Source organism: Garra rufa, chromosome 8 (assembly GCF_049309525.1).
Source record: "Garra rufa chromosome 8, GarRuf1.0, whole genome shotgun sequence".
Lineage (NCBI taxonomy): Eukaryota > Metazoa > Chordata > Actinopteri > Cypriniformes > Cyprinidae > Garra > Garra rufa.
This window is the reverse complement of record NC_133368.1, coordinates 44,653,270-44,673,353: the sequence shown is the minus strand read 5'-3', so window position 1 is coordinate 44,673,353 and position 20,084 is coordinate 44,653,270. Positions and strand designations below refer to the sequence as shown.

The window sequence follows — 20,084 nt, the reverse complement described above, 5'->3', positions numbered from 1 at the left end:
CGTTCAATAAATATTTTTAACGTGTTTGTGAATAAATCCAACCACCCCTGTGACTAATTTAATTTTCACTTTCCCTGATGCATGACGAGATGAGGACCATCTTGACGGCAGGGATGGCGGCGATCACACCGAACGCGTTTTTGCAGTTGGAGGCGCCTCTTTTGAATGGCTTTCGGTTGGCAGTGAGCGTTCTGCACGCTGTTTATGCGCCCCCGGCGCCTCGCGTTTTCGCCGCCTGCTGCGCCTCGCGTTTTGCAGGAGCGCTCTGAGCGCCTGAAGTTGAAAAAAAATCAACTCTGAGCGGAAAAACGCCCAACGTCATTCGCGTTCTTTTCCATTGTCCAATCGAATGAATGGAGAGGCGGGCCTTCTGTTGTGATGGCGAAAGTTTACCGTTGCTTAAAAAGTCCGGAGACTCCAAGAAATGGAGGAGAAACCTTTGGTGTCTATCGTGGGTAACCCGGAGCTGTATTATTTAGGGTTTCTGCTAATATGACAGTTTACTTAACAGCAAAAAACTAAGATTTTAGAGCTCTCGCACTATAATCCTTTGAATTGACTGACAGGACAGCTGTTTTGGTCGTTGCTTAGCAACATAAAAAAACCGCAGCACACTGCTCTTTCATTAAAAGTCACCAAAAAAGGCAGTGCTGTGCGCCTCGCGTTTTTAGAACTAAAAGACGCGTTCTGTGTTTTTATTTAAACCTAAATAAGTTTGTCTGTCAGTTGGCAGGCAGTTTTGGTCGCTTATAAAATAAAATAAAAATAGTTTTACCCTCCTGCTGACTATAGTGTCGTGCCCCTCCCAACCCATTCACACACGCACATAAGCCTAGATGATTCGACTATCGGTCGACTATAGAAATATTCGAAAATTCTGATTCGACTATGAAAATTCATAGTCGGGGACAGCCCTAGATCACAGTAATGAGACTAAAATGTCGGCGATTCAAAATGGCAGATTCAACAAACCACATATTAAAAGCGGCTAGAGCTCCTAATTAAATATATATTTTTATCAATGTGCCAGCTATAGCGATGAGCAGCTCTGTGAAACAGCCAATCAGAGCAGAGCTCATTAATATTCATGAAGCTTCCAAATAAGGCAATAACGGAGCATTTCATTCTAGGGACAAATCCTAGGGTTGTAAATGGACCTGTAAAACCGTTTCTGGAGATTTTTTGCCCTTTCCTATGCCATATACCTTCTATGTAGATATCAGAGAACAATTTAAAATATTCTCTCAATGCATTCTATGGCACCTTTAAAAAACCGTTTTAAACAAATATTTCGGTGGATTTTGATGTGAGATGACAACAAGAGGAAGCATTATTATGGATTATGGGCTTCTAATTTAGCCAGAAGCGATGGTTTAAAAGGGGTCATCAGATGCCCATTTTCCACAAGTTGATATGATTCTTTTGGGTCTTAATGAGAAGTCTATAACATACTTTGGTTAAAATTTTACAATGGTAGCATAGAAAACAACTTTTTTTTACCTTGTCAAAATCAGCCCTTTTTAGTGCAAGCTATTCTTTTGCATGTTTTTTTTAAATGCTAATGAGCTCTGCTCGCTCCGCCCCTCTCTGCAGCGGGATGATGAGCCGTAATGTTTACTTTAGCCGCGTTTAGCGGTGAAACTTGCGAACTAACACATTATTAAGAAAGGCCATTTGCAAAGATACATAAAAAACCCTTATACTCACTTCTGCTGTGGGTGAAGCTGCATCACGAATGATTTGCACGAACATAGATGCACATGTAGATCGGGATCGGCGCTTTCCTTTCAAAACGAAAGTAACGTTAATCCTCTGCGTCTTCAGCGGCTCAGATGTCAAGGGTAAATGACTACTGCTATATTCATTATTACATCCAACAATTGCTCAATCTGAGACATTCTTGTCTTCCCCTGCACACAATGGCGAACGGAGTCGGACTGTTTCAGCTCGGTGAGGGCAGGTCTGTGGTATGGCGCTCATGTCAATCAACTGTTGTGGGAGCGACACACCGACAAGAAGCTGAGAATGACCTGATTTTAAAAAGGGGATATTACTTTTAAAGATTAAAAAAATTCCACTGAGTGAGTGTTGCATCCGATGAGCCCTTTAAAGATAAAATGCCTTGATGTATTTGTTTCTTACAAACACAAGTTTTCACTTCACAAGATGTTAATTGATTAGGGTTCGTACAAGGTGCTAAAAATGCTTTGAATTTGACCTGGAAAACCCTTAAAAATAGCTATATTCCTGAAGAGGAACTTGAAAAAGTGCGTGAATTATTAAAAGAAAATGAATGTATCTATGAAAAGAAGTCTTCAATAAGAGCATATCTTTTCACGCAAAATTCAGTAAAAAAAAAAAAAATCACACTTTTTTTTTTTCTGCCTATTCCAGTTAATGTCCAAAAACTATCGAGCTAAACTAGTAGTAGTACTATGGCTGAATATGCAAAAAAAAAAAAAGAAAAGAACCAAATCAACTGAGTGAGTCATTTATGCTAGAGCGGCTATGATTGATTCAAACTTGATTTACTCGATTCAAAGCGATTCACTAACAAAAAACTGATCAAACTAAAATAGCTATTCAGTTTTTAAATTTCAACATTGCTTGTAATGATTAAAAAGCACGTAATGATGGGTGAAACAGAGCTTTTTGAAACTCAGAATCAGTTTAACCATTGCATCGCAAAATGATTCACTGTTTCGAAGTGCTCCAATCAGATTGCATATTGTGAATAATTTGATTTAGATTGGGACTTCAAATCGTGTATCGCGAATAATTGATCCGTGCTCCGAGTCCTGATCTGAAATGATGGTTCGTAAATCATGATTCAGATTGGGACTTTGGAGCGGGTTCGCAAATCTTTTGCTTTAGATCGGGACTTCAAATCGCATATCGCAAATCATTTGATTCAGATTGGAACTTCAAATCGCATATCACAAATCATTTGATTTAGATCGGGACTTCGGAGAGGGTTTGCAAATCATTTGACTTATATTGTGACTTTGCGTATCACGAATCATTTGATTTAAACTGGGACTTCGCATATCATTTGATTCAGATTGGGAGTTAGCGTATCGTGAATCATTCCTGAAATTGAATAATTGGTGAGCCGAGTCCTGATCTGAAATAATGGTTTGCAAATCATTATTCAGATTGGGACTTTGGAGCAGGTTTACAAAACTTTTGCTTCAGAGCGGGTTCTTGAATGATTTTGATTTTGAATCAAAATGTTGAATTATTCACAAATCATTATTAAGGTTGGGAATTTGGTGCATGTTTGCAAATCATTTGTTTCAGATTGGGACTTCTAAGAGGGTTCGCAAGTCATTTGACATATACTGGCACTTTGCGTATTGCAAATCATTTGATTTCAACTGGGACTACGCATATCATTTGATTCAGACCGGGAGTTAGCGTATTGTGAATCATTCTGTGAATTTAATGATTTGTGATCCATGCTCCGGTTCCTGATCTGAAATGATGATTCGCAAATCTTTTGCTTTAGATTGGGACTTTGGAGTGAGTATCGGGAATCATGTGTTTCAGATCAGGATTTCGGACCGTTTCCGCAAATCTTTTTTTCTTAAATAGTGGAAAACATTAAATTATAAGTGAAATCTCTGACTGACGTCCTTGAAAGTCCTGGAATTTACTGTACATCTTGGATGGCCTGAGGTCAATTTTAAGCATATTTTCATTTTTGGTTTAACTATTCCTTTAAGTGGACAACTCTCAGTCCAAATAAGATGCAAAGTGGGCCAGACTTCATGCTGATAGTCAAGCGTCTGCTTTTGTGAGACTAGTGTAACATATTATTTAATTAAGTTCCTCTGCATGTTAAGTGCTGGAAAATACTAATGAGGTCTTTTCCCTTGAGGCCATCTCCGCTGTAATAATGGTCTGAAAAATTCATAAACGTGCGGATTCATTCTTCAGCCACTGGCGATATTGTTAATGTTTAAGATTATAATAAACCGTGACATAGATGTGCTTTGTCTCTGTTTGACCTCAGGGACGTGAAAGCTGGTAATATTCTACTGGGAGAAGATGGATCGGTGCAGATCGCAGGTTTGTAGCTTAACTTTTTGTAGATTTTCTACAATGTTTTGATGCTTTTTTTTAGTAAGTAAAACCACAAACATCTTGGCATTTAACATCTCCAGAGTTTTTCATTGGGGCGGTTAAATACGAGATTGGCTCAACAACAAATACGTGGCTTGCAAATACGTGCTTCATCTTATTTCACATGCAAAGTGAGCATTTACATAGATGTCTTGAAGAAACTGCCACAGAAACTGATTAGAAGAGTATGAAAGAGTTCATGAAACATCAAATTAGGACTTTTTAAGTGGACCTAAGGGGAAAATATTATTTAATTTTATATTTGAACTTGTATGACTAATATATTTTGAATAAAAATTCTTTGTTGCGCTTTACTGATTTTGACCAATGCATTCATAATATTCAGTCGCATAATTATTTCAGCTTCTCAAAAAAGTTATTTATAGCCATGAGGTAATTAAGCTTTCTTTAGCTGTAAAAAATCTGCTTTAATTAATATTGGTTGTCAATCTAAAAAGCAACATTTATGGGCCTGTAGAGAGATTATATTGCTTTTTAAACCATGGTAATTAGCTTTGATTATGCCAACTATAAAAGCAATAACCTGGCAGTGATTTAATCAGCCACTTTATATTTTTTACAAATTTTCTTTCATTGAGGTTAATTATGGTTTCATTATCAAAAGATAATTTATTCCACACTTTTGTTCTCTGTTTGATTTTGTTTTATATATTTGTGCGTTAGAGCCACATAAAGGAGAGCAGAAAAGCAGGCCTGAGACGCACTGATCATAGTGTGGAGAAGTGTTCAATTCCTGAAATGGGGCTTTTTCCGTCCCTGGGGGGAAACTGGCTGATCTAGTTCTAGAATATTGATTGGTTTTATGTGACCAGGGTTTCCACTGGTGACCTTGGCTTGGCTTTGTTCAGATTGGACTTCACATTAGAGATTTTTCTACAGAAATGTTTGTTAATAAATAAAACATTTTCAATCACACAAGGGCAAATCTCAAAAAAAATAATCCAGGTAAAATTTTAAACCCTCCCCCTTTGCATAACAAAAAGAAGGCCTATTTTTAGGACACAAAGGAAAAGATTTACTAAACAGGGCAAATTAGCATTAAAGCGCAATTCCATAAAGTGCCAATGGGAGGGGAAATTCTGAGTGTGATTTACTGACAAAGCACACATTAAAGAACATGGACACAGCCAGATCATTTCCATAATGAATGGCGCAATCGACCAAGAGCAGCGCAAATTACCACCTTTAGGACATGCTTTCCTTGGGCGTTAAATAATGGTGCAAATACAAGTTATTTCACAAACGCAATTTTGCATCTGAAAGGGAAACCCCTACAAGGGTCAGTAAGGTCAGGTGCAAAAACAATTCTGTCCACGCCTTTTCAGTGCTAATTCTTTACTGTGGGTCTTTCGTAAATCGCAGCAAGACTGAAAAGCGCAGGAAAAGGTGGCTTGTAATGCTCCGTCTGTGGTCAAGAGGAGAGTCGGATAATGCTTGTGTGTGCAAATGGTTAAGAAAAGATAATAATATGTTAAGATATTAATAAAGAAATACATAAATACATATAGATATAGGGTGAAAGTTAGAATTCACTCAATGCTAATCACATGTAGACAATGTAAGATATTATATTTTTCGAAACTGAAGTGAGTGACAGCTTTTTAGTGACTATATGGAAGCGCTATTTGCTTACTTTCTACGCTATAATCAGTTCGGAATTTGAACGGATGAGATGGAGGAAAGTCTGTACTGTACTGGTTTAGACACTATTACAAGAGAAAGGTACTGTATAAACAAAAAGTCACAACATATGTTGGATGTGATCCTTATGTTATAAAGAGAGTTTTTTTTTCAGCCAAATTAAAATGGTTACCTGCCATCGAGGCTGTGAATATAAGCTAAGTAACTAAGCCTGATTGCAAACAAACTATTTTGAAAGTGATCCCCGCATTTATATGAAGGATGCAGGATATATGTCACTCCTGAAACTACTGCTGTACAGGGTTTTTGGCTATTGGTCCTGTTAGCAGCACGTAAAGAGAGCAAATATCACTCCCATAGTCACTAAAAGCTGTCACTCGCTTCAATTTATGGCAATCTCACAAGGTTCCGTTGTAATCAGTCGCAAATATAATATCTTATTTACATCCTGTCTATGTGTGGGATTTAGTGAATTCTCACTGTCTCACCCTGTATCGATTTATATATTTCTTTATATCTTATTATTATTATATAATTTATTAACCATTCGCACACACAAGCTCCTGACTGCAGATGCAGGTTTACAAGCCACTTTTTTTCAGTCAATTTCTTGCATTTTCCTCATGAACAGCAAATTTTCATACACGATATGAAATGAATTTCTAGGTTTGATCAATTTCCATGAACAACACAAACATAGGCATTTTGAGTTTCTGCTAGTGATTCCTATTGAGAAAAATCACTTCCTGTGCTCCAGCTGTATTTTGCATGTCATCAGAATCACGTGATTGCAGAAAACCTATTGATTCTTAATACTGTGTTGTTAACTGAATGATCCACAGCTGTTTAGTGATACTTGTTCATGAGTCCCTTGTTTGTCCCGAACAGTTAAACTGCCTGCTGTTCTTCAGAAAAATCCTTTAGGTCCCACAAATTCTTTGGTTTTTCAGCATTTTTGTGTATTTGAGCCTTTTCCAACAATGACATATGATGTTGAGATCCATCTTTTCACACTGAGGACAACTGAGGGACTCATATGCAACTATTACAGAAGGTTCAAATGATCACTGATGCTTCAAAAGGAAACACAATGCATTAAGAGCCAGGGGTGAAAACTTTTGAACAGAATAAACATACATTACTTTTACAGGAGGAAAAACGATGCATTAAAATAAAACTTTTTGAATTTGAAGATCAGGGTAAATTTAACCTATTTTATCTTCTGGGAAACATGTAAGTATCTTCTGTTGCTTCTTAAGAGCAGTACTAAATGAAAAAAATATGATATTTAGGCAAACATTTACATATGCTTATTCTGTTCAAAAGTTTTCAATCCCAGCTCTTAATGCATTGTTTCCTTTTGAAGCATCAGTGAGTGTTTGAACCTTCTGTAATAGTTGCATATGAGTCCCTCAGTTGTCCTCAGTGTGAAAAAATGGATCTCAAAACACAGTCATTGTTGGAAAGGGTTTAAATACACAAACATGCTAAAAAGCCAAAGAATTTGTGGGACCTGAAGGATTTTTCTGAAGAACAGCAGGCAGTTTAACTGTTCAGGACAAACACACAATTGTGGATCATTCAGGTTACATCACAGTATTAAGAATCAAGCGTATGTAAACTTTTGAACTTTTGAGTCATTTTTATAAATTCAACTATTTTTCTATTTTCTCTTGTGGACTATATATTAATGTCTTTTATGTGAAATATCTTATTCAGGTCGGTACAAATTAAAATTAACATGCATTTGGTATGATCCCTCCTAATTTGGTAAAATAATTAACATTTTACAGATTCTGCAATATATATTATATATGTTTTTTCCCTTTGATTTTGTCGTATAAATGACTTCTTGCTCTTGATACATTTTGTGAGGATTGTTCACAAAGAGATCTTGTTGATCAAACCAGATGTTTGACATAAATGAAAACAAAGCTCTCTCCAAATATCATAGTTCACATCTAATTGTCATATTTCTTGGAAAGACCTCTTTACACTGACTTAGACACAACGGTATGTCACAGTACAACCAAGTTATCAGACTGTATATCTATCTTTCGTTTTCATGCATGTCAAATTTGAATTTTCATTCAAAACATTTACTTTCCAACTTTTAAGCGATTTTGCCATAGATATTATCCGTGCAAGAGTGACCCACAGACTTATAATGTGATTGTTAATCATTCTTTATAGATTTCGGTGTGAGTGCTTTTCTGTCCACCGGTGGAGACGTCACCAGACACAAAGTGAGGAAAACGTTTGTGGGGACCCCGTGCTGGATGGCGCCAGAGGTGATGGAGCAGGTCAGTTTGCTCAAAGAACCAACATTAAACATGTACAAGTGGATCCATTTCAAAAACCTACTGAGCTGTCTACATTCAAATCATTAATAGATGCACACTCAACATGAAGGCTGTTTGAGAAGTTTAGTAAATACTAAGATACCCTATTTTGGCCTAAATCTGAAGCATCATTGCATTTCTTGACTAACTTAATGTCATAATCCATCAAAGTTAGTGGACAAAGACAGAAATGTTGATTTATAATTATTATTTTAAACTTATTTCAAAAGAAGTCTCATGTTTACCAAGGCTGCATTTATTTGATCAAAAATACAATAAAAACAGTAATATTGTTAAATTAACTGTTTTCTATTTATATTTTAAAATGTAGTTTTATTCTGTGATTCAAAGCTGAATTTGCAGCATCATTACTCCAATCTGTCACATGATTTTTCAGAAATCATTGTAATATACCGATAATTAATAATTAAATGTAATTAAAATTGACTGTTTTACCCAATATTTATGTGTGCTGTTATTTTTTGTGCTTTGAGTATCTTGCCGTTAGATCAGCGATATGGATCTTGCATCAATTGCAAAGTTGCTGCCTAGGTTTTGTAACAGAGCCAACATGTGTCTGTCATCTACTGTTATTATGATGGATCTTGGCAACATGAAAGTGTTCACAGCTGGACTACTTCTAAGTGCTTTTCTGATACTATAAATTATTAATAGCCATTCAACTATTTTAGTGCAGATCATAGAGATATCTGTTGTGAAAAAAACAGCTCTGTATGACTGGTGTGGGTCACAGTCTGCCGTCCCATCATCTGTTGTGTCATGTGATCGCAGGTACGGGGTTACGACTTCAAAGCTGACATTTGGAGTTTTGGAATCACTGCCATTGAACTCGCGACAGGCTCTGCGCCGTATCATCGCTACCCCCCTATGAAGGTAAATATGACGACTGTCTGATCACGTGACCATTCATGCGGTGTGTTTGTGAAAAACTAGCCTGTTTTCATAACCTCTTTTGGGAATGGAATTATGACAGTTACACAAGGTAAATCAAGAGTTGGAGATTCATTTTAATTGTCTGTATTGCCGATATTAACTAAATGAATGCAAAGCCAGCACAGTTGAACCGTATCTAATGTGGTTTTCCAGCAGCATCCATCGTCCCAGGCTCAGCGGGCAGCAGTTCATCTGGAATGAAAATGATCATAATACATACATCTTTCCATCCATACATTGTTCTATCTTTCCATTTATCTATCCATTCATCCACCCATTGTTTTTTTTTTCATCCATCCATTGTTCTGTCATTCCATCCATCTGTTTATCCATCATTCTGTCGTTTCATCCATCTGTACATACATCTATCCTTCCAAATGATGATCATTCAATTATTATATAGTTCTATCCATTGTTCTATCCATCGATTGTTTTATTTTTCTATCCATCTATCATTCTGTCCATCGACCATTCTGGCGTTCTGTTGTTCAATCTATCGTTTAGTCCATCAATCGCACTATTGTTATGTCCATTGATCGTTCTATTGATCGATTGTTCTATCATTTTATCCATTGATCGTTCTGTCATTCTATCCATCGATTGTTCTGTCTTTTTATCAATTGATCATTCTGTTGATCAATTGTTCTATCATTCTATCCATCGATCGTTCGATCCATCAATCATTCTGTCATTCTATCCATTGTTCTATCATTCTATCCATTGATCACTCTATCATTTCATCCATTGGTGACTGTATCATTCTATCGATCATTCAATCACTCTATCGTTCCATCCATCAACCGCTCTATCGCTCATCCATTGACCGCTTTTTTGGCCAATCCATCGACCACTCTGTTGATCAATCTATCAATCGCTCTATTGTTCCATCCATCGACTGCTCTATCATTCCATCCATTGACTGCTCTGTTGGTCCATCCATCGACCGCTCTAATGCTCCATCCATCAATCGCTCCATCCGTCTATCATTTTGTAATTTTATCCATCCATCCAATCTCCAATCAATCGTTCTGTCTTTGGATCCATCGACTGGTTTAACGTTCCATCTATCGACTGCTCTATCGTTCAATCTATCGACCACTCAATCGCTTCATCCATCAACTGCTTTATCTTTCCATCCATTGACTGCTCTATCGCTTCATCCATAGACCACTCTATCGCTCCATCCATTGACCGCTCTGTTGTTCCATTCACCTACCGCTCTATTATTCTATCGATCATTCAATCCATCAATCGCTCTATCATTCTATCTATCGACCAGTTTATCGTTCCATCCATCGACCACTCTATCATTCCGTCCATTGAGTGCTCTATCTGTCCATCCATCGACTGCTCTATTGTTCTATCAATCATTTAATCCATCGATCACTCTATCATTCTATCTATCGACCGGTTTATCGTTCCATCCATCGACCACTCTATCATTCCATCCATTGACTGCTCTATCTGTCCATCCATCGACTGCTCTATCGTTCTATCAATCATTTAATCCATCGATCACTCTATCATTCTATCTATTGACCGGTTTATCGTTCTATCTATCGACTGGTTTATCATTCCATCCATCGACCGCTCTATCGTTCTATCAATCATTTAATCCATCGATCACTCTATCATTCTATCTATCGACCGGTTTATCGTTCCATCCATCGACCACTCTATCATTTCATCCATTGACTGCTCTATTGGTCCATCCATCGACTGCTCTATCGTTCTATCAATCATTTAATCCATCGATCACTCTATCATTCTATCTATCGACCGGTTTATCGTTCCATCCATCGACCACTCTATCATTCCATCCATTGACTGCTCTATCTGTCCATCCATCGACTGCTCTATCGTTCTATCAATCATTTAATCCATCGATCACTCTATCATTCTATCTATCGACCGGTTTATCGTTCTATCTATCGACTGGTTTATCATTCCATCCATCGACCGCTCTATCGTTCTATCAATCATTTAATCCATCGATCACTCTATCATTCTATCCCTCGACCGGTTTATCGTTCTATCTATCGACTGGTTTATCATTCCATCCATCGACCGCTCTATCGTTCTATCAATCATTTAATCCATCGATCACTCTATCATTCTATCTATCGACCGGTTTATCGTTCCATCCATCGACCACTCTATCATTTCATCCATTGACTGCTCTATTGGTCCATCCATCGACTGCTCTATCGTTCTATCAATCATTTAATCCATCGATCACTCTATCATTCTATCTATTGACCGGTTTATCGTTCTATCTATCGACTGGTTTATCATTCCATCCATCAACCGCTCTATCATTCCATCCATTGACTGCTCTATCATTCTATCAATCATTTAATCAATCGATCACTCTATCATTCTATCGACCGGTTTATCGTTCTATCCATTGACTGCTCTATCATTCCATCCATTGACTGCTCTATCATTCCATCCATTGACTGCTCTATCGTTCTATCAATCATTTAATCCATCGATCACTCTATCATTCTATCTATTGACCGGTTTATCGTTCTATCTATCGACTGGTTTATCATTCCATCCATCGACCGCTCTATCGTTCTATCAATCATTTAATCCATCGATCACTCTATCATTCTATCTATCGACCGGTTTATCGTTCCATCCATCGACCACTCTATCATTTCATCCATTGACTGCTCTATTGGTCCATCCATCGACTGCTCTATCGTTCTATCAATCATTTAATCCATCGATCACTCTATCATTCTATCTATTGACCGGTTTATCGTTCTATCTATCGACTGGTTTATCATTCCATCCATCAACCGCTCTATCATTCCATCCATTGACTGCTCTATCATTCTATCAATCATTTAATCAATCGATCACTCTATCATTCTATCGACCGGTTTATCGTTCTATCCATTGACTGCTCTATCATTCCATCCATTGACTGCTCTATCATTCCATCCATTGACTGCTCTATCGTTCTATCAATCATTTAATCCATCGATCACTCTATCATTCTATCTATTGACCGGTTTATCGTTCTATCTATCGACTGGTTTATCATTCCATCCATCGACCGCTCTATCATTCCATCCATTGACTGCTCTATCGGTCCATCCATCGACTGCTCTATCGTTCTATCAATCATTTAATCCATCGATCACTCTATCATTCTATCTATTGACGGGTTTATCGTTCTATCTATCGACTGGTTTATCATTCCATCCATCGACCGCTCTATCGTTCTATCAATCATTTAATCCATCGATCACTCTATCATTCTATCTATTGACCGGTTTATCGTTCTATCTATCGACTGGTTTATCATTCCATCCATCAACCGCTCTATCATTCCATCCATTGACTGCTCTATCATTCTATCAATCATTTAATCAATCGATCACTCTATCATTCTATCGACCGGTTTATCGTTCTATCCATTGACTGCTCTATCATTCTATCAATCATTTAATCAATCGATCACTCTATCATTCTATCGACCAGTTTATCGTTCTATCCATTGACTGCTCTATCATTCCATCCATTGACTGCTCTATCGTTCTATCAATCATTTAATCCATCGATCACTCTATCATTCTATCTATCGACTGGTTTATCGTTCCATCCATCAACCGCTCTATCGGTCCATCCATCGACCACTCTATCGTTCTATCGATCATTCAATCCATCGATTGCTCTATTGTTCAATCTATGAACTGCTCTGTCGTTCTAGCTATCGAACGATCTATCATTCCATCCATTGACTGCTCTATTGGTCCATCCATCTATCATTCAATCCATCGATCACTCTATCATTCTATCTATAGGCCGGTTTATTGTTCCATCCATCGACCGCTCTATCATTTTTCTCTATCGACCGCTCTATTGTTCTATCCATCAACCACTCTAACGTTCTACCTATCGACTGCTCTATCATTCCATCCAACAATCCATCAATCGTTCTATCTACTGTTGTATTTATCCTTCAATGTTTTTGTCATTCTATCTATCCATCTGTCTCTTGTTCTATTCATCTATCATTCTATTACATGTATTTTCATATCTGATCTCTTTTTTTCTGTTTTGTAGGTTTTAATGCTCACACTGCAGAATGATCCTCCATCCTTGGAGACAGGGGTTGAGGACAAAGAGATGCTTAAGAAGTATGGGAAATCTTTTAGAAAACTTATATCCTTGTGCCTTCAGAAGGACCCTGCAAAGAGGTAATTTGAATACTTTGAATACAAATCTGCCTTAATTGTTCACACAAATGAGAAAATCTGTGTCCCAGAATGCTGAATGGTGTGCAGTCTGCAAAACTGTTCTTGCATGACCAGAAGTTTCAGCAAACATATTGATTTGAATTATGTTATGTTATTGAACAGCAGTTCGCCTGTCCTTCGTTTGCTCACTATTTGCTCTCTCTAAAGATAAATCGCAGTCAGTAAAAGAAATGTCATGCAGACAAAGTAGCTTAAATAGATACAGATGGGCTAATGCCATCTTGAGACAATAAATTGATGCTGGTCTGTTTACGGTCTATATCAACTGCCTCTTCTGGTCAGTAAATTCGACATCAGGTAGTAGGGCTAATAACTGGTGCACTAATAATTTTACATACAATATATAGGCAGTATGCATGTGTACAGGGAAAATGTCATCAGGTCAAGTAAAAATCTGAATCTGAAATCTTTAATGTTGAGTCTTGAAATGTGGACCTGTCTGAAAATGTCAGCATCAAACGCTCTTTCTATTCTCCACAGGCCCACTGCAGCTGAGCTTTTGAAATGTAAATTTTTCCAAAAGGCTAAGGTACGGCAGTATACTCTCCCTCCATATTTCAAATGCTTTAACCAGTGCTTCACAGTGGTCCGTCACTGATATATGTTATGTATTTTTCTCCCCTTGCCTCTGTGTTGTAGAATCGAGAGTACTTGATGGAAAAGCTGCTTAGTAAAGGACCAAATATAATCCAAAGAGCCAAAAAGGTAACGCTGTCTGTCTCATTCTTCCCCATGCGTTTTGAGTGTATTTTCTCCCACAGGCCAGATGGGTCTCTGTGCTCTCATGTTCAGTAAAGTGCTCTCTGTATTGATTAAACAGTGTGGCTGCGTTTGATTGAGGGATCGGAAGCCGTAATGTTTCTCACTGCAGGACATCTGCCCTCAACACTCACTGAGTGTCTCTCTGACCGCTCAGATACTGAATGCACTCTAACCTATTACTGTAAGAGCCATTCATGCATGGACTCCATTGTGAATTCTGTCCCTCAGTGTGTTCACTTGTTTCACTTGATTCTAACATGCTCATTTATCAGTGAAAAATTATATCCTTCTATTTATCATTCTAACGTTACGATCTATTACTCTTATCTATTGTTCTGTCATTCTATGGTACAATCTATCTTCCTGTCGTTCTATGTAACGATCTATCTATTGTTCTGCCGTTCTTTCGTTCTATCTATTGTTCTGTCATTCTATGTAACAATCTATTGTTCTGTTTTTCATTTGTTCTATCTATTCTGTCGTTCTATGTAACGATCTATCTATCTTTCGATCGTTCTATCTTTCTGTCGTTCTATGTAACGATCTATCTATCTTTCGATCGTTCTATCTTTCTATCGTTCTATGTAACGATCTATCTATCTTTCGATCGTTCTATCTTTCTATCGTTCTATGTAACGATCTATCTATCTTTCGATCGTTCTATCTTTCTGTCGTTCTATGCAACAATCTATTTGTCATTCTATGTAATGATCTGTCTTTCATTCTAATTATTGTTCTGTCGTTCTATCTATCTATAAATCTGTCTCATTGTCATTCTATGTAACAATCTATCTGTCATTCTATCTAGGATAAATCATGTAATGATTTATCATTCTATCTGTCATTCTGTTCTATGTAACAATCTTTCATTCTATCTATCGTTCTGTCGTTCTATGTAACAATCTAGCTTTCTATCGTTCTGTCTATCATTCTGTGTAACAATCTTTCATTCTATCTATCGTTCTGTCGTTCTATGTAACAATCTAGCTTTCTATCGTTCTGTCTATCATTCTGTGTAACAATCTTTCATTCTATCTATCGTTCTGTTGTTCTATGTAACTTTCTATCATTCTGTCATTCCGTGTAACAATCTTTCATTCTATCTATCATTCTGTGTAACAATCTATCTTTCTATTGTTCTATCATTCTTTCTGTGTAACAATCTTATCTTTCTATCGTTCTGTCTATCATTCTGTGTAACAATCTTTCATTCTATCTATTGTTCTGTTGTTCTATGTAACAATCTATCTTTCTATCATTCTGTCTATCATTCTGTGTAACAATCTTTCATTCTATCTATCGTTCTGTGTAACAATATATCTTACTATTGTTCTATCATTCTTTTCTATGTAACAATCTTTCTGTCATTCTATGTAACAATCTTTCATTCTATCGTTCTGTCGTTCTGTGTAACAATCTTATCTTTCTATCGTTCTATCGTTCTGGTGTTGTAACAGTTTTATCATTCTGTCTATCATTTTGTCATTTAATGTAACAATCTATCAATTGTTTTATCATTCTATCTATCGTTCTGCCATTCTATGTAACAGTCTATCGTTCTATCGTTCTGTCGTTGTATGTGACAATCTATCATTCTGTCATTTTATCGTTCTTTTATAATCTATTCTATCATTCTATCTATCTATCGTTCTATCATTCTATCTATCGTTCTATCTAACGATCTGTCTATTGTTCTTTCTATCGTTCTGTTGTTCTATGTAACAATCTATCATTCTATCACTTTATAGTTCTATTGTTCTATCGTTCTGTATGTAATGATCTATCTATCGTTCTTTTTTTCTGTTGTTCTATATAACGCTCTGTCTATCATTCAGTCGTTTCTGTTCTGCATCATGTTTCTGCATTTATTTTTTAAACATGTTTTACTCTTCATCAACATGCAGTAATAGACCCTTCCTTCTAAATCTGTTTGTATTCGGTGTGCTTTCCTGCTAGTAAGCAGGAGGTGTAAAACTCATTCACACTGAATGAAGGCACTGTCTCAGTTTGTACCTTCAGCAGACAGTTAATGTCTCTGAGCTCTGATGAGCTCTGAAGAAAAATGGCCTTTAATGCAGGCAACAGGGTGCTGTGTTTAAACAGCCTTTTGCATGCAGGCCACATGTGCGATAGTGCTGCTGGTTTGGGGAGGGCAGCGACGGCTATCAGCACCCCACACCTCCAGCCCACTAAATAAATGAGAGAAATGGCAGCTAAAGAGCTGCGCACATCCATTCATTTAGGAGGAACAGAACGTCCCGGTGGAGGTGGAAGTTGAGGCTGTGACACTGATGGGCTGAAATGATGGGGGGATGTTGTTGTTTACAAATGTGGGCTGCTGGCATTGTGTTGAGGTGCAGCTGACAGAATGAGGGAAATATGCTGTGTAAATATATCGAATATTCACAGTGATTTTGCTGGTGATGCAAACATTGTAAATATTGCTTTTTGATTGGACATTCGGTTTCCAAAAGTCTCTGCCATTGGGTTGAGTCTGCAATCCTTCGTTACCTTGCAAGTCATAAGATGTTTTTTATAGCCTGGCTTAAACAACTTATAGTTTATAAGTTTGTATATTAAGTTTCCATGAATCAAACTTTTCTTTTTTTTTTTTTTATGAATCATGTGCATAATTATTCATTTTCTAAAAAATATATGCATTATTATTAATAAGCAGTCTAATATAGGTGCAAATGAATGATAAATAACACAATATTTTGTTAATTTAGCTTAAGAAAAAACACATGAAACACCACAGAGAGATCCTGTTATTGTTTTTATTAATATTTTGAAATGAATGTTATTTGAATTTTTATTTAAATTTAGTGTTTTTGTCTTTTTTGTTGTTTTTGTTTTTTGTTTAGGTCTATATATTTTTTTATATATTCTATATAATATATAGCCTATATAAAATATATTTCTGTATAATTTTATACATTTTAATTTAAGTTTTGATTTCGTTATTTTAGTAGCATTTTAGTATCAAGGTCATTTCAAATTAATCTAAATTATCATCTTAATAATAAGTACTGTTTTGGCAACTAGCTGAAATAAAATAATTTTATTTTATTCAGTTTACATTTATTTTATTGCAAGTCTTTTTAATGGTTTTTAATTTTAGTTTTAGATAACTAAAATATATATAATATCCACCAGCTACACATAAAGAGAGTCATTTTTATTTGTCTATATAATTTTTATTTCAGTTTTAGGTTAAGTTATTTTAGTACTATTTTAGTATCAAGGTCTTTTAAATAAAAATAAAAAAATAATAATTTAATTACTAAATTACAAAATGAATACTAAATGCTTTTTTGGCAACTAGCTAAAATAAAATAAATTAGTTTTTATTAATTTATTTCAATTTACATTTATTTTATTGCAATTAAAATGTAAAAAAAGTAAATTAAATTATTAAATTACTAAATTATAAACAAAATTATAAATGCTGTTATGGCAACTCGCTAAAATAAAATAATTTTTTTTATGATGTTTTATTTTATTTCAGTCTATATATTTTTTTTTTCATTTTTTTATTGGATTTAGTTTTAGTTAACTAAAACTAAACTGCTACATATATAAAAATACTGCATTTATTAAATATACTTTTTAAATATCCACCAGCTACACATAAAAATATAATTTTAAAAAAATGTTTTTAAGTCTATATAATTCTGTATTAATTTAATTTTAATTTCAGTTTTAGGTTTAGTTATTTTAGTACCATTTTAGTATCAAGACCATGTAAAATTAATTTATTAAATTAATTGAATTACTAAATTGTAAAAAAATAAATAAATGCTGTTTTGGCATCTAGCTATAATAAAATGTTTTCTTATTAATTTATTTCAGTTTTTGGCAGCTAGCTGAAATAAAACTATTTTATTTTATTTATTGCAAGTGTTTCAGTGGTTTTAAATGTAGTTTTAGTGAAATATAATAAATAGCTGAAACTTTTTTGTTTTTGCCTTTTTTTATTTTTTTGCAATGTACAAAAAATGCAAATGCAATTTTTAAAAATATGTTTTATATATATTACATAGAATATATTTTATTTCAGTTTTAGGTTTAGTTATTATAGTACCATTTTAGTATCAATGTCATTTAAAATTAAATAATTAAATTATAATCTAAATAATAAATGCTGTTTGGGCAGCTAGCTGAAGTAAAATAAGTTCAAGTGTTTTATCATTTTATTTTATTCATTTATTTTTTATTCATTTCAGTTTTTGACACCTAGCTAAATAAAACATTTTTTTAATCGCAAGTGTTTTATAGGTTTTAAATGTAGTTTTAGTGAAGTAAAATGGGTAGAAAAAATAATAAAATAGCTGAAATAAAACTATTTAAATTTATGTTGTTTTAGCCTTTTTTTAATATATAATAAATATCAAATATATTTCTATATAAGTGTATACATATCTATTTTTATTTGGTTTTAATTTAAATTTAATTTAAGTTTTTTTTTTTTATTTAATTTTAGTTTAAGTTAACTAAAATAACCCTGCAACATATAGAGAAATACTGCATATATTAAATATACTTTTTAAGCCATACTTTTTTTTTTAAAGCTACATTCGCAAGTTGCACAAACAAGAGATTTAAGAGCAGCTGTTAAATGCATGCAGACTTCCTTGTGGTATGTTCATAATAGTGTTTGTAGGTCGACCAACTTTCGTGCATCAAAAAAGGTGTGTTTTTTACTGATAAAGGGATTTATTCCACAGTAGGTGACCGAATGAGTGCACTTAAAAGCTGCCCGGCAGATTACGGCGCAGTCACACAGACGTATTTAGAGTCTGACTTGTAAAGAATAATCACTGCAGCAGATCCATTTAGAATTGATTTTGTCGATGTGTGATGGTTTTTTTTAGTTGTGCGAAGTGCTCAGAGAAAACTAGTCGTGCTTTCAGTAATAGACTCCTCTCAATGAATTACAGTAGTAATGGGAGGGAGGGAAAACAGACGTAAGGGTGGAACGAAGCCTGTGCGTACTTGTTAGATTTGACAACAGTTGCAGTCATCCGAGGCGTTCTATTGAGGAAAGGGAACCTCTGGGAAATGTAGGTTTAATTAGAGATCTAAAACGTTATTTGTAGCTCCTCCATTGGGGTATTGGAGTTGTTAGTGGGATGGTACACTAGTGAAGCTCATCAGCTGAAACCGTGTTAACAAACAGCTGTAAGGGATGTTCACACTAACAGTGATTAAAGCGATGGAGGTCAGCGGCTACATCGCTTTTGGTTTCTAGTCGATGGCCGTATTCAACTCTTTCAGATGATCGATCACTGTCTGTTTTCCCAGCGGTAGTTGCTGCATTGCATTGCAGCTTGAAATGTCTTTGGCTTCGTCTCAGATGTCGCCCTCAGCCACTGAACTGCAAAATAATCATGTTGTAATCTGTATTTTGGTCTTTTCTTTTCTTTTTTTTCCAATTAAAGTATTTAGACATCCTTTAAACGCAATCGATTTTCTGGAGAAGCAAGATTGCTTTTTTACAGAGAATTAATCTTATCTAGTTAATTATCTGTTCGAAACCATTTGTCAGCTTTCTTGTTGCAAGTACAGTATAAACTTAACAAAACTGAGTTTTAAGCTTTTGAAAATTGATAATATTGTTTTTTTGATCAGATTTTGAATTTTTTTTTTTTTAATAAAGCTGCTTATGCTCACCAAGGCTGCATTTATTTGATTAAAAATGGTAAAATTGTGAAAAATAATTACAATCTCAAATAACAGTTTTCTCTTTGGATATTTTTGTAATTTTGTAATTTTGTTTTTATTTTTATTATTATTATTTTGTTTATGCCTATGTAATTTTTTTTATACATTTTTATTTCAGTTTGTTTTTTTGGTACCATTTTAGTATCAAGGTAATTTAAAATTACATTATTAAATTATTGGAATTACTAAATTATAAACAACATAATAAATGCTGTTTTGGCAACTACCTGAAATAAAATAA

At 35.1% G+C, this 20,084-nt stretch overlaps 1 protein-coding gene across 1 annotated transcript in view; it reads left to right on the top strand.

Moving 5' to 3' along the window:
- Nucleotides 1–20,084, top strand: part of LOC141340209 (STE20/SPS1-related proline-alanine-rich protein kinase-like) — a 45,754-nt gene that overhangs the window by 20,932 nt on the left and 4,738 nt on the right. Inside the window, exons 6-11 of the mRNA XM_073845134.1 lie at nucleotides 4,016–4,071; nucleotides 7,981–8,090; nucleotides 8,922–9,023; nucleotides 13,164–13,297; nucleotides 13,838–13,886; nucleotides 13,997–14,062. Of these exons, the coding sequence (XP_073701235.1) occupies nucleotides 4,016–4,071; nucleotides 7,981–8,090; nucleotides 8,922–9,023; nucleotides 13,164–13,297; nucleotides 13,838–13,886; nucleotides 13,997–14,062 (517 nt within the window). The remainder of the gene's footprint in view (nucleotides 1–4,015; nucleotides 4,072–7,980; nucleotides 8,091–8,921; nucleotides 9,024–13,163; nucleotides 13,298–13,837; nucleotides 13,887–13,996; nucleotides 14,063–20,084) is intronic.